General features: G+C 44.9%; 1 protein-coding gene across 1 annotated transcript; it reads left to right on the top strand.

The window, feature by feature from the left end:
- Positions 1-432: 432 nt before the first annotated feature.
- Positions 433-9,895, top strand: smarcc1b (SWI/SNF related BAF chromatin remodeling complex subunit C1b; the record flags this gene model as incomplete). The annotated part of the gene is made up of 28 exons (XM_079231623.1): positions 433-612; positions 930-1,049; positions 1,511-1,596; positions 1,677-1,758; positions 1,870-1,962; positions 2,115-2,184; positions 3,774-3,843; positions 3,963-4,038; positions 4,367-4,492; positions 4,659-4,741; positions 4,837-4,943; positions 5,032-5,091; positions 5,248-5,276; positions 5,385-5,500; positions 5,628-5,699; positions 5,794-5,907; positions 6,198-6,351; positions 6,461-6,571; positions 6,761-6,820; positions 6,970-7,228; positions 7,329-7,400; positions 7,490-7,536; positions 7,631-7,739; positions 7,821-7,954; positions 8,580-8,714; positions 8,979-9,120; positions 9,303-9,389; positions 9,489-9,895. 28 exons carry the CDS (start codon positions 433-435, stop codon positions 9,554-9,556), a joined length of 2,862 nt encoding a protein of 953 aa, XP_079087749.1. The 3' UTR covers positions 9,557-9,895.
- Between the last annotated feature and the right edge of the window lie 5,884 nt (positions 9,896-15,779).

The following is a 15,779-nucleotide window of genomic DNA, read 5'->3' as shown; positions in this document are numbered from 1 at the left end:
ATTGCATCAACATCCACAGCGTATTTTAAGTATGTTTTCAAACAATTACTCGATAGGTAGCTTGTAATTGTTCAAAGTGTTTAAATATAAGCAAATGGCTGCTTACCGAGGATTCTTCACTTCTGTTTACATGCCTTGCATGTAGTTATTTCCTTGTAAAGATACTTTTCAAAATAAAAGTCGTGGTTTGTAGCAAATGCATGTATTCCACATACAGACGCGACGTGGCGTTTTAAAAAAATACTACTGAATTAAAACCGCTCACAATTAAATAATAAAACAGTTGCAAATTAAAAATAGTTAGACACTAAAAAAGAGAAAACCCTTATTGCGACAATCGCGCTGCGTCTCGCGAGAGAAAGCGAGAATGCGAAAGCTAGCGAGCGCGCTAGCCAGTTTTGTTCTCCTGTTTGAGATTAATCTCGTTTAATTATGGCCACATCGTCCGGAGGAATAAACCTCGGCATCCCCGGGACAAGCCACGCCAACTCCGGAACATCCGCACATCGGAAAAAAGACAGCAGCCCGTCCGCTAGGTTCTGGGAGAGTCCGGATACTTTAGCCCAGCTGGAGGTGGTGCGACAGTGGATCGGGAAGCACTACAAAAAGGTGGTTCGCTAGTTACGAAGCTAGCTAACAAGCTAGCCGCCCCCTGTTAGCAAGTCCAATGGCTCAGACTGTAAACAAACGTCTCACGCTGGATAACGTTACCTTTACACTGACCAGCCAGATTTCAGTGATCAAGTTAACGACTGCTGTATTTAAATAATAATAATAGACACAACAGATGAAGTGCAAAGTAACCTAGAGGTGAACCAGTAACGTTAGAAACACAACATTTAAACTGGGTAGACTATCGGTGCATGCAGTGGGTTGTAGGTTGTCAAGCAATACCATTCTCTTGATGTGTCTCTCTGTCTGTCCCTTAGTACGTGCTGGTGGACGCGCCGTCGTGTCAGGCTCTGGCTGGAGTGACTCTGCAGCTTCTCCAGTTCCAGGAGGATGCTTTCGGCAGACAAGCGACCAGTCCTGCTCTCACCAAACTGCCCGTGAGTCCGTCTCACTGTCTTTATGATTGTCACACTTCACGCCGAGTATTCTGAACTTACAAGATCCAGTCTCCAGCTTCTATGATTTATGTTGATGTAGGCTTGGATTTCTTTTTTTTTTTTTTTACAGGGGTGGAGATCCCTGCTGTGTATAATTGTCTGCCACTATAAATGTACATACAGTACTGCAATCATGCTGCATCTATGCAATCATGTTTTTTCTACTTCTAGAACATTTCTTCCTGGAGCTAGGGAAAGCATCATTTCATTGCATGTTGTACTGCATGGGATTTGATTGATTTTCAGTCTAGACATAATTAGAATAGGGATAAAAAATACCACAAATCTCAAAGCGTCTTTCAATGGTGGCCCCTGATAGAGAGGGAAAAGATGACAGAAAATCTGACAAGATGGGTAACAAACAATAAACCAAACTGTTAATTTTCCTTTTTTTTCTACAGGCACAGTGCTTCCTGGACCTGCGGCCAGCGGGTGGACTCTGCCACATTCTTGGCAATGCCTACAAATTTAAGGCAGAGCAAGGCTGGTGAGTTGCATGCCCCGGAAGCTTTTAATTTTTCACAGTAGTGTCCTTCATGTTAACTCTTCCCTTCTTTTCTTCTACAGGCGAAGGTTTGACTTGCAGAATCCATCAAGAACTGAAAGAAATGTTGAGATGTTTGGTGCTATTGAAAGAGCCCTTATCCAGGTGACATAGACACACCTGTAAACACACACACACACACACACACACACACAAAGGCATCAGCAAACCAGGGACACACATCTGATGAACTACTTGTGGTTTGTGCATCTACAGAACAACTGCATGTCACTGCCTGTGGTATACGTGGACTCCACACTGGATCAGGAGCTGGCTAGCAGACTTACGGATATTATCACCAAACACCAGGTAAAGTGCTGTAGAAGAGAATTAAAGATGTTGGACAGAGTGATGAAGGAGAACATGTTTATACGTTGACATATTCTGAGCGAGAATATGAAACTCAGTGTAGCTCGAACAATATAGTTCAATATCAGTGCTAAAGGTTTGTCTTTCTACAGGGTACTCTCACTGAGGACCGAACGCTCGCCAGTCACCACATCTACTCCAAACTTGCTTCTACAGAGGAAGGTCTGTTACAGTTTGTGCATCTAAGTGTGTTATCTTCAGTGTTGGAGTAGTTACTCAGAAAAAGTAACTAGTTACAAGTTACTAGTTACTTCTGAAAATTGTAACTAGATTACTTTACTAGTTACTGCATTTGAAAAGTGACTTCACTACTAGTTACTTTACTTTCCATTTTTTTAAGCAAATGTCCAAATTAACCGCAAAGATACCTGGGCAAACATCATGGCCCTTTCATCACTTTATTTTCAATAAAGGGCATCTCTTAGCCTTTCCACATAGTGTATTGTAATTGTAAACATGTAAAACAAAATGGCATATAAAACTCAGCCATTAACTTGAACGAACATTAACCCTGTTCACACTGTCTGACCAAAGAAATATGCCTCACTTTAAAATCCACAAACAGGATACAAGAGGCTGTGTATGGTGGGGACATTCAGGTCGGTCAAACAGCATAACACATTAAAAACAGGCTTTTGGAAACATGAGACCCCACTAAACCAAATGGAGGCCTACTCCTAAGAACAAAACCAGCTTGTTATAGGAATCATTGTAGTGGTTTAAGAAAAATAGGAAAATGAATGGCACTTTTTCCCATAAAATAGAAACAGAAATGCACTTAACCCAAAAAATAGAAACTGAAAATGCAATTAAATAAACAGAAAATCCACTTCATCATTGCCTAAATAAACAGAAAGTGCACTATATCCTATGAAGTTTATCATTTTTCTCTATTCTTCAAAATAGCGATTGTATCGCATGAGTAAAAGTCTCTGGAATCTTTTATCCGACTGCCTGTTCCTCCTTGGGGTCAGAACAATACTGCCCAGGCTGAAAAGCCTTTCCACAGTGTTGTAACTTGTTTTATTACATGATTTACTCTTATTGTGAAGAGCATGTAAACAAGAAGTGCTTTTACTTTGAAGGCAGAAAGTACAATGATACGTGCTTGTTAACGCTAACTAATGTTGATGTTACGTGTGGAAAATATATACATGTCGGGTGCAAGAGCGCGTTCTCAATCGCTTTAACAGTTGTAATACTGCAGTCCACCAGTAAAGTGATTCCGTTCATACCAGACGTGTCTTGTCCTCATTAGAAGCTCCACGTCATTACAGACAGGTGCACTTGATGGTATTGGAGTGTTGTATTGCTTTGCAATATCCTTAATCCTAGGGAACCTGGAGAGAACCTCCCAGTTGGATCCGGGCACTCCGTCTCCGTCTCATCCATTCCCCGCTTCCCTTCTTCTACGCACCAGCAGCTACGTCACTCAAATCACTCAGATCGGAGTTCTGTGATAGATTGTTCATGCAGGAAGTGTCATGTGACTCGCGCGTCGCTAAAAGAGAACTTTTCGGACTGGTAGAAATGTCTTGAGTAACGCAGGAACGCGCGTTACTGAGGTCTAGTAAAGTAGTGTAGTTACCAATATTTTGAGTGTAATGCGTTACTTTACTTCGTTACCTATAAAAGTAATTACGTTACTGTGATCCGTTACTTTGTAACTCGTTACCCCCAACACTGGTTATCTTTTTAAATGGTGGTACGTATTTGACTTAATATGTTTTCTCATGCACATCTGTTTTCAGATGATTGGATGCGTCCTGTGATGCGGAAAGACAAACATGTCTTGGTACACTGGGGCATGCACCCTGACAGGTGATGCATAATCACACACACACACACACACACACACACACACACACACACACACACACACACACACACACACACACACATATTACTTACCCATTGTGTCAATTGTCACTTCTCCACAGTTATGACAGTTGGCTGTCATCAAGTGATGTTGAAAGAGAGGTTGAAGAGCCACCACATTCAGAAAAGCCGTGGCGGGTTAGTACAACAGCACACATACAGAAACTTGATGCTTTACCACTCTACTTAGTTGCACACTGTGGATTCCTGCTGCATTTATTATATCAAGCTATACATCAATATTTTAGCTCCAAATGAGATTACATTGAGGTTAATACAACAATTTGGCGTAAGTATACAGAGCTGTGTTTTTCTTCACTTTGCTCACAGTTTGTGAAAGAATGGTCAGCAGGGACACCGTTTCAGATCTGATCTGGCGTGTGTTCATTTTGGACACTTGATGACAGACACTAGCATGCACCACATTAATACTCGTTTTGTGTGGGTGGGTGTGTGTGTGCCCCAGGTCCATGCTGGCTGGGTTCTGGACACAGATGTTTTCAACGAGTGGATGAACGAAGAAGACTATTGTGTGGATGAGAGGAATGTACCAATCGTTTTCCGTCAGAGAATTCACCTCAAAGACGACCAGGTTTGTACGAAGCTGTAGGTCAAAAGGCATCAGAAAGTAAAAGATGTTGTCAATTATTTTCCTAGTGGAAAATTGAGGCAACAAGGATACTTTCATTTTCAGATAATAAGACTTAAACTTTGACACACTCAGTTTTTTTACCATCTATTTCTACCATCTGTTGCAGGACTCCAAATTCACCCCCTTCAAAAAGAGAAGACGCTCCCCCTCTCCTCCCTCCTCTGAAGGCAGAAAGAAAGGAAAGAAGGGGTAAGAAACAAGTGTTTCAACAAAACTGGAGGGTATACTTTTGGTTTGACGTTTCAGGGCGAGGTCTCAGCATTGGACTTTGTCTGTTTGCACAGGAGAAGGCGAGGACAACAGGGGGAAGATCCAGAAGAGGACTTGACCAAAGACATGGAGGACCCTACCTCTGTTCCTAACATGGAGGAGGTTGTAATACCCAAGAATGGTAAAAGACTGTGACCAGGAAATTAGTCAACTAAAAGTATTCAGGAAAGTTGCCATTTGTCTCTAAACTATTTCTTATGTTCTTGTAGTCAACCTGAAGAAGGACAGTGAGAATACTCCTGTCAAAGGAGGGACTATGACTGACCTGGGTAGGTTCAATGTTATAGCTAATGTTTAAGGAGAAATGTAGCATGAGTAAATGTTTCTTCCAGTCTAAAACATTAAAGATAGCAAAATACGGTTGCACTTTTGTTTGTGGGAATGCACATTGAGTTTTCTCTCTCTGTCACTTTTCCTTTTTACAGATGAACTGGAGGATGATTTCGCAGGAAGGGTAAATATGATGTATTTTATCTCAATCAAATGTTTTTAAATGCAGGAAGGCAGTGATTCAAAGAGAAAAGTGTTATTTAATGTACTCTCTATGTATGTGTGTGTCTAGGATGACGACGAGGGCAGAGGGGAGATTCCTCGCCTGACAGAGGGAGAGGACAACATCACAGAACAAACCCATCATATCATAATACCAAGCTACACTTCTTGGTTCAATTACAACAGGTAAAGTGACACGCTCACAGATTCACACACACATAGTGACATTGAGAATTACTCCAAACTTAGCTTTCTTCAGTAAATCCCAACTTTATTTCTAACCCCTAAAAATCTCTTTATCCATGTATTCCAGAATTCATGCAATAGAGAAACGCGCATTGCCTGAATTCTTCAATGGAAAGAATAAGTCCAAATCGCCAGAAATGTGAGTACTGTAGATATTCAGACTTGACTTTTCAAGTCTTATCAGGGGATTGAGATGGCTTCACAAAACACGTGGTATTTCTTGTGCACTGCAGCTTCCTGGCATACCGTAACTTCATGATCGACACATACCGGCTCAACCCCCAGGAATACCTAAGTTCAACGTCCTGCAGACGCAACCTCACTGGAGACGTCTGTGCTGTCATTAGGTAACACTTAGTGTGTGGGTGTTTGCTACCATGCATTCTGCATTCATGCATCTGCTAAATTAAGTGTGGTATGTGGGTGTACGGAAATACAAATGTGTTACCGAATTAAATGTGTTAATGTTGTTCAGGAAAATGTGTTATGTGGCGTAGTTTAATGCATCTCAAAAGCAGCTTTTATTTTTAATTGCAGCATGGCACATGCTGAGTTGTCGGGGTATTTACATTTTGCCATCTGTGGGGACTGCTGCAACAAAATGTATAGAAAGAAGACAAATATTCTTTGTGTCCAGGGTTCATGCATTTTTGGAGCAGTGGGGTTTGGTTAACTACCAGGTGGATGCAGAAAGCAGGCCCCTCCCCATGGGACCCCCACCCACCCCTCATTTCAACGTACTGGCTGACACACCGTCCGGGCTGGCCCCCCTACAACACAAACCACTGCAGGTAAAACACACACGGAGCACATGACAACAGCTCTAAACGGATGTGTCTGAAACACACATTTGAATCATCTGAAATGCCTCCTGATAAACTCTGCCGCCCACTCTCGCAGGTGTCAGCCTCGCAGCACATGTTATTTTTCCCGGAGAAGAGCAAAGAGAAGCCTTCAGAATGCCAGAACTTTGGTCTGCGCTCTGACATCTACACCAAGAAACACCCTAAGGTCTCACACACAATTACATGTTTTTTTCCAGTGTTTTTATTCCAAACCCCAATCTTGTTTCATACACGTATCTAGTTTTACATTTGGTTGTTGACATATTCATTTCACTTCTAACAAGTTCTGTAATTAAGTGTCTAAAAAGCTGTTATTAGAACTATTTAAAAATAATTTTCTGGACCTCTGCCTCAGACTAAAGGTACAAATGCAGGAAGGGAATGGACAGAGCAAGAGACACTTTTGCTATTAGAGGTAAGACATTATTTTTGGCTTTCTAAAATAGATTACATTACACATGACTCATTTGTCTATTTTGGATTCATGAGAATCATTCACCTGAATGTTTGCGTCTTGTTCTCACACTTGCCTGTTCCTTTGTCTTTCCTCTTTGTCTCTCTCAGGCCTTGGAGGTCTACAGAGATGACTGGAACAAAGTATCCGAGCATGTGGGCTCCAGAACACAGGATGAGTGTATCCTCCACTTCCTCCGTCTGCCAATAGAAGACCCTTATCTAGAAGACTCTTCGGCCTCCCTTGGCCCACTGGCGTACCAGCCTGTGCCTTTCAGTCAATCAGAAAACCCCGTCATGAGCACTGTGGCCTTCCTGGCATCCGTAGTGGACCCACGAGTGGCTTCATCCGCAGCTAAGGCGGCACTGGGTGAGAGGACGGAGGGAGGAGTGTTTATTCAAGTGTAGTCTACATTATGGTACGGCTGTGAGATGGTACACTGTAGTGATTTTACATTTTTTGTCTTCAGAGGAGTTTTCCAAAGTGCAGGAGGAGTCAATAGTTAAGGTCTCTGAAATGTCCAACCAGCCTGAGAAAACAGGTAACATTATAATACATACATATGCACATCAGCCAAATAAATCTATTTCTTCATGCTGTCTACAATGCATCTCCTATGCTGTCTTTCAGAGTCGATGGATGCAGAGATAATTGAAACAAACTCCACCTCCCATCAGGTGAAACAGCAATATGAACTCAGAGTTTCTCTGTATCTGCTGGTGATGTTTGTGGCTTACCTTGAGTGTGTGTGTACATCTGGATCTGTTTCAGGTCCCTTTAATGGCAGATGGGCTCATGGTGGAATCCATTCAGGCCAAAGTAGAGGGAGAACTAGTTAAAAGGGAAAATGTCGAAAATATACTTGCAGAGGAGAGAGATGGTATGCAAAAAAAAAGTACAGTATGTATTTATGTGAATGCGCATGTCTGTCTATATTAAATAAATTCTCTCTCCGATCCAGAAAGGGGAGATGACGACGAGAGTGTAGGGCGGGGAGACGTGGATGAGGCGAGAGTGATGGAGCTGGATCTGGTGGAGGGCAGAGTCGCCACGGCAGCAGCAGCTGCTCTGGCCTCAGCTGCCACAAAGGCCAAGGTAAAGCCCACCCTTCAAAATAGACCAATCACAGGGAGGTAAAGGGAAGAAATGGTTGTCATTGGTTGGTTGTCAATGGTTTCAAATACTTTTCAGTTGTGTTATTTTATTTTATCACTTTAAGACCTGGCTTTGCACATACAACTGAGTATATGTAGGATATACAGTAAATCTGACTCGAGACTGGGATTATCTCAAAGAGGTCATACTTATGCAGGTTTCAAATTTAAATAAATGGCAAACAAATAGAAGTTTGAGTTTGAGTCGAAATTTGTGGTTCAGTGTGTCTTGCCCAGTCTTTCTACACAAAGCCATGTTAGAGTTAATTCAGTAATTGACCCACAGCCTTGTGGCTAATGATTCATTTGGTAGTTTTATTTCATTTAGTCTCTTAATTTATTTTCTCCATCCCTCCTTGCCACGCTCTGTCACACCCAATTTATTCTAAACTCCTCTCACCTCTTTTCTCTTCGCCCTCAGTGTTTTCCCTATTTTATCTTTACCTCCACTACTTTTTTCAGTTCCTACCAATCAATGGTCACGTTCACTTACCACTTAATCCCTTACTCATTTACGGCGTTGGGTTTCTTCTAACTTTCTTCATCTTTGCCTCATGTGTTTGCAGCACTTGGCCGCAGTAGAAGAGAGGAAGGTAAAGTCCCTTGTGGCGCTGCTGGTGGAGACCCAGATGAAGAAGCTGGAGATCAAACTGAGGCACTTTGAGGAGCTGGAGACCATCATGGACCGTGAGAAAGAGGCTGTGAGTGAACATAAATATCTGCTGGCTCCCAGACCAAATTTAAACTCGGAAAACATAAACTGTCTAAAGCTCTAATGGCACATTTTTCACATCTATTTGTTATTTTGTTTGTATCCAGAAGCAACAAAACGCGTCTAGAGACCAGCCCGTATCATATGTGTGTGTGTGTGTGTGTGTGTGTGTGTGTGTGTGTGTGTGTGTGTGTGTGTGTGTGTGTGTGTGTGTGTGTGTGTGTGTGTGTGTGTGTGTGTGTGTGTCTTGCAGCTAGAGCAGCAGCGGCAGCAGCTCCTGACAGAGCGACAGACGTTCCACACTGAGCAGCTGAAACAGGCAGAGATTAAGGTTCGCCAGCAGAGGGAGCAGCAGGGACAGCCGGGGCAGCCGGGATTCACAATGCAGCATTCAGGTCCGACCAAACACATGCACACACTGACCCAAAGTCAAACACTCGCTCTGAAAAAGTCTAACGCTCTTAGGACAATAAAACATATCCAGTGTGTTATTTTCTTATCTGTTAAATTATTGTTTGTTTCAACGCTTAACATCTGGGGTTCTTTCATTACACTTTAGCCTTGCCTACTCCTACAGGCCAGCCCATGCCCAACCGGATGATGCCTGTTGGCGGAAACGCCCAGGTGATGGCCCCTCGACACCCTGGAGCTCCCAATGGCATGTGTGAGTATTCCTTACTGTTGCAATAGCTTCAAATACACTTTTAAGCATGGTTAGACTCTGTAGGTGTGATGACACTATCTTCTTCTGTTACTGTTGCAGACCCGTCCTCGCAGCCTGATGGGATAGCACCAGCGCAGCCGGGTCCTCCGGCGTCCACTCACAGCTGAACAGACCAGAAAACAAGATACACACACACACACACACACACACACACACACACACACACACACACACACACACACGCACACACACACCAGTCCTCCTTCAACTGAAAATACACGTATAACAATGTAACACTGGCCAATGTGATCAGGAACAACTGTCGAGAATTTGAACTTTGTAACTCTTCAGTACTAGTCATATGTTTATAGACACACAAGCACATAGACGCAGTTAATATGTATTTGGTAACGGCTCAGTCTGTCTTATATCTGTGAAATATTTGTGCTCTGACGTCAGAGTTGAGAAATCTGAAGATTGAACTCAGCTCATTAAAGTTGTTTTACATGAAACTGAGTGCGCGTCTGAGTCTGTGTGTGTGTTTTACTCGTCTTGTGGGGACATACATCTGTGACATTGAGGCACTTGCCTTTTTGGGGGGACAAAATGCACATCCCCATAACATGAATCATTTCATTTTAAGGAAAAGACTTGGTTTACATTTAGGTTAAGGTTAAAGTCAGGGTTAGAATTAGGATGGTAGTGGTTATAATCTGGGTTGGGGTAAATCCCCACAAAATTAATTGATGTCAATGTAATGTCCCCAAAGGTCATGAAAATATCACTGTGATTGTCTTTGTAATATCTCGAGGAGAACAGGAGATGTACTTAATTAAAGATGAGTTTAGTCAGGTTTACTCAGTCAGGTTCAGTTATTTCTAAACAAGATATCATTGCTCAAAATATGCCCTTCTACGAGAGAAGAACTTTGGAAGGTTTGTTAGCCTGAACTAAATGAAAGGTCAAGAGGTAGTTGTACTTTCAATTTGCATAACTCTACTGAATTCAGGATTTAAATATATCCTGTCACCAAGACAAACAACCTTTGTTCTTTCTCTCAAATGGTATTTCCCGAGAGGAGATGGAAGATGGGAGTGGTGGAACTCATAGCAGCCATTACATCCTAAAATATCTTCACCTTCAATAAGATGTACTTTACAGCCTGAGGTAACTCTGTCCTTTCATCACTTAACCACTTACACAAACAGATCCTTATGAACTATAGCTGTAAAAGTATCAATATCACAGTGTAGAAATACTCGATACAGGTAAAGGTCTGAAGAATGAGAAACCTGTGTTATCCGGTCTATCCTGTTATCCAATGTTATGAGCATATCGCAAAGTTTACAGGTTTTTAACGCAAATAGTACATATGTGTTCTCTGCAATCAACATAGTTCTTCTGATATATTTAAAGTTGTATGTATTGTACAATGCCCTAAGCTTGTAGTAATGTATGTGCTAAAGGGGCAAATACTGATAAGCAAAGACTCTTTCAGTTTAATTCTTACTCATTCAAGATGAAAAGTAAAAGTAATCCCCTCCCTCGAATGTCATCTTGTAGCCAATGTTGACTAAAGGTGCTGTTGTTCATGATGCTCTATTTGTAACAATATTCTCACATTCACCACAGCTTGAACCGTTTCCTTGCAACAATTTAGTGGTAAATCTATTTTGAACAATAATTAAAATTCAGACAAAATAAAACAGAAAAATATTTCTACTCCCACTTGGTGTTTTATTTAATTATCCTCTGATTATATTCTAGTACCTATCATGCAGTCAGTGTTCTTATAATGCTCCAGTGATGCCTTATATAGTGGAATAACTACCACGTCACTAACATACTCAGCAGACAGTGCTCTGCTTCATATCCTCGGTCTGTAAAATATCTTTGTGTGTATCCGACAATTTACACAACAAATGACAGGGTGTGTCAGTTGTGTAATTACTTTTGCCAGTGCTGAAGGAAAGGTAAGATGCCCAACTCCACATTGCTGTGAAACACGCCATTGTCATCACCTAGTGGCAGCACTGCTTTCTTTCTCAAAGCACCTTGAGTTTATTTTCTATACCTTTTATCATGTCACAATGTGAATCTAATGCAGAGTCACACAGAATAAGCTTCTGGTTCATTTAAAGTCCATCCATCCATCCATCCATCCATTATCAGCCGCTTATCCGGGGTCGGGTCGCGGTGGCAGCAGGTTCAGCAGGCCGACCCAGGCCTCCCTCTCACCCGCAACACTTTCCAGCTCATTCTGGGGGATCCCGAGGCGTTCCAAGGCCAGCCGGGAGATATATTCCCTCCAGCGTGTCCTTGGTCTTCCCCGGGGTCTCCCACCAGTTGGACGTGCCTGGAAAACCTCTAATGGGAGGCGTCCAGGAGGCATCCTGACTAGATGCCCGAACCACCTCAGCTGACTCCTTTCGACACGAAGGAGCAGCGACTCGACTCCAAGCTCCCCCTTGATGTCTGAGCTCCTTACCCTATCTCTAGGGCTGAGCCCGGCCACCCTACGGAGGAAGCTCATTTCGGCTGCTTGTATCCGAGATCTCGTTCTTTCGGTCACAACCCAGAGTTCGTGACCATAGGTAAGGGTTGGAACGTAGACCGACCAGTAAATGGAGAGCTTTGCCTTCCGGCTCAGCTCCCTCTTCACCAAGACGGACTGGTACAGCGCCTGTTTTACTGCTGCAGCCGCACCGATCCGCCTGTCGATCTCCTGCTCCACCTTACCCTCACTCGTGGACAAGACCCCGAGATACTTGAACTCCTTCGCTTGGGGTAGGCAGTTTGTCCCCACCTGGAGGGAGCAATCCACCGGTTTCCGGCAGAGCACCATGGCCTCAGATTTGGAGGTGCTAACTCTCATCCCTGCCGCTTCACACTCGGCTGCAAAACGCCCCAGTGAATGCTGGAGGTCACAGTCCGAGGAGGCAAACAGGGCCACATCATTCGCGACCAGCAGAGAAGCGATCCCGAAAATCCCGAACCGTATCGGAGGCTGAGCAGTGTGATGCCACGGTAGTTTGAGCACACTCTCCGGTCCCCCTTCTTGAAGATGGGAACCACCACCCCGGTCTGCCAGTCCATGGGCACTGTTCCCGACCCCCATGCGACACTGAAAAGGCGTGTCAACCAAGACAGCCCAACAATGTCCAGCGCTTTCAGCATCTCAGGGCGGATCTCATCCACCCCTGAAGCCTTGCCACCAAGGAGCTTTTTGACTACCTTAGCGACCTCTGCCAGGGATATGGGTGAAACCACCCCAAAGTCTTCCGGCGCTGCCCCCTCTACGGGGGACATGTTGGCCGGGTTTAGGAGTTCCTCAAAGTGCTCTTTCCACCGCCCGACAATGTCCCCAGTCCGGGTCAGCAGTCCCCCCACTTCCTTGAAGCCAACCGAAAGTCCTTCTCCATGGCCTCCCCGAACTCCTCCCATGCCCGAGTTTTAGCATCCGCGACCATCGCAGCTGCAGCCCTTCTGGCCTGCCGGTACCCGTCAACTGCTTCAGGAGACCCCTGGGCCAGCCAGGCCCCAAAGGCCTCCTTCTTCAATTTGACGGCTTCCCTCAGCCTCGGGTTGCCGCCACGACAGGCACTGATGACCTTCCGACCACAGCTCCGAGCAGCCGCGTCCACCATAGAGGCTTTGAACATGGTCCACTCGGGTTCCATGTCCCCAGCTTCCCTCGGGATTTGTGAGAGGTTCTTCCGGAGGTGGGAGTTGAAGACTTCCCGGACAGGATCCTCCGCCAGACGTTCCCAGTTCACCCTCACTACACGTTTGAGCTTGCCAGGTCTTTCTAGCTGACTCCCCCGCCATCTGATCCAACTCCCCACCAGGTGGTGATCAGTGACAGCTCTGCTCCTCTCTTCACCCGAGTGTCCAAGACATACGGCCGCAGATCAGATGATGCGATTACAAAGTCGATCATTGATCTCCGACCTAAGGTGTTCTGGTACCAGGTACACTTATGAGCCACTTTATGTTTGAACATGGTGTTTGTTATGGACAAACTGTGGCTAGCACAGAAGTCCAACAACAAAACACCATTTGGGTTCAGATCAGGCAAGCCGTTCCTCCCAATCACGCCCCGCCAGGTTTCTCTGTCATTGCCCACGTGAGCGTGGAAGTCTCCCAGGACAACTATGGAGTCGGCAGGCGGCGCCCTTTCTAGGACCCCTCCCACCGACTCCAAGAAGGCCTCTGAAATGCTGTTCGGTGCATAAGCACAAACAACAGTCAGAGCCTTACTCCCCGCAACCCGTAGGCGCAGGGAGGCGACCCTCTCGTTCTCCGGGGAAAACTCCAACATAGCAGCGCTCAGCCGGGGGCTCGTGAGTATCCCCACTCCCGCCCGGCGCCTCTCACCCTGGGCAACTCCAGAAAAGGACAAAGTCCAACCCTTCTCCAGAAGCTTGGTTCCAGAGCCCATGCTGTGCGTGGAGGTGAGCTCAACTATATCTAGCTGGTACCGCTCCATCTCCTGCACCAGCTCCGGCTCTTTCCCCGCTAGCGAGGTGACGTTCCACGTCCCTAGAGTTAGTCTATGCTGTCGGCGATCGGCTCGCCCTGGTCTCCTGCCTGGCCCGCCTCCTGGTCTACATAGCACCCGACCCAGATAATTCTCCCTGCGGGTGGTGAATCCACAGGGTGACTGCTGCTCCATGATGTTTCTTCGGGCTGAGCCCGACCGGGCCCTATGGGCGAAAGCCCGGCCACCAGACGCTCGCCGACGAGCTCCCCTCCTGGGTCTGGCTCCGGGAGGGTGCCCCGGTTTCCCTTGTCCGGGCGAGGTAACTTCAGACCGTGGGCTGCTATTCATCAGGGTTTTTTGAACCGCTCTTAGTCTGGGCTCTCCCCCGAGACCTGTTTGCCTTGGGAGACCCCGGATGCCCCGGACGACATAGCTCCCAGGATCACTGAGACACTCAAACTCCTCCACCACGTTAAGGTGGCGATGCATTGGAGGAGGATAGAAGATATCCAGTGTGAAACACTGCCTCTGGCGGTCAGTAAGGATGAAATAGAACAGCAGTGACCTCAATGAGTGAAGGTAAACATACTTCTGAACTTTTTCTAGCATGAAATACACATAAACACAACAATGTTTCTGTGTCACTATAAGATTAGAGGTATGTGTTGTTGTCTAAAAGAGAAATATGTTGACAGTTGGAGTGCACTGCATATTGAAGAGATGAGATTCCAGACTTGAATAGATGCGCTATACCTGCTCATTGTTAGCCATGTAGGCTTCATAGGTGTAGATAAAGTTTAATAAGCAGCGTATTCTTCTCCCTACAGAGTAGACACTGCAACAGACACACACACACACACACACACTCACACACACAGGGAATGCACCAGAGGGAATTTGGACATCCTGTCCACCCCTCACTGTGCCACACAGGAACAGGAAGGAAAAAATTGACGTGGCCGGAGCACAACATGCACAAACACATGCACACACAGAGCTTGGCGTTGACTAAGGTGTGCTATTCTTCCATTCTGGTTCTCAATAAGATCCATCTGTTCCCCCTGCATAAGAAAACAATAACTTCTCATCACCATACTGTATACTTATCCTTCCTGTAAAAAGCCAAATACTGGAATTAATTTAGTTGCTATCTGACAATGAGAGTTGAAAGATAGGATCTATGTGCATGTGTATTTATCATAGCAGATATGTGTGTGTGTGTGTGTGTGTGTGTGTGTGTGTGTGTGTGTGTGTGTGTGTGTGTGTGTGTGTGTGTGTGTGTGTGTGTGTGTGTAGGGGGGGCCGGAAGCAATTTTGTTCTGCTCTGTTTGGCAGTGCATCAGTGAACATTTTTCTGTTTCTCCATCTCCACCACTCTTCAGCTCTCTCTCTCTCTCTCTTCAATACATACCCACGTTTGTCCATCCTGTGTCCCCGTCACACACACTCTCTCTTCCCCTCTTGTGACTGTCTCTTTCTCCATCTTTCCCACTGTCACTCTGTCTGGTCCTTCTTGTACAAAACCCCAGTCTTCCATCGCTGAGAGTTGGGATTTGGCTCCGTTTAGATTGGGTCGTTTTTTTGGCTGATAATTGATGGGGGACAGCGGGATGCTGCAGACAGCAGAGGCTAAGATCAATTTACTCCTGATGCAATGAGTAATGAGTGAATCTGCCCCCCCCCCCACAGCATTTGGTCTTAATTATTTCTATAATATATTGGTAGTCAGCCCTCCACAGGCTGTTTTGTTTGCTGTTTGTGACAGTACAAGAGACATAGAAATAGGAAAATGGATTAGTGTCACAGAGCAATGATTACATAAATGTATTTGGAACCAATTATATTATGGCATTTAGAGAGAGAGTGAACTCAAGTGGTGCAATGGCAGTGTTAAAAGTGATGTTTAA

Source organism: Taurulus bubalis (genome assembly GCF_910589615.1).
Source record: "Taurulus bubalis genome assembly, chromosome: 16".
In the NCBI taxonomy this organism is placed as follows: Eukaryota; Metazoa; Chordata; class Actinopteri; order Perciformes; family Cottidae; genus Taurulus; species Taurulus bubalis.
This window is presented reverse-complemented; position numbering and strand designations above follow the sequence as displayed.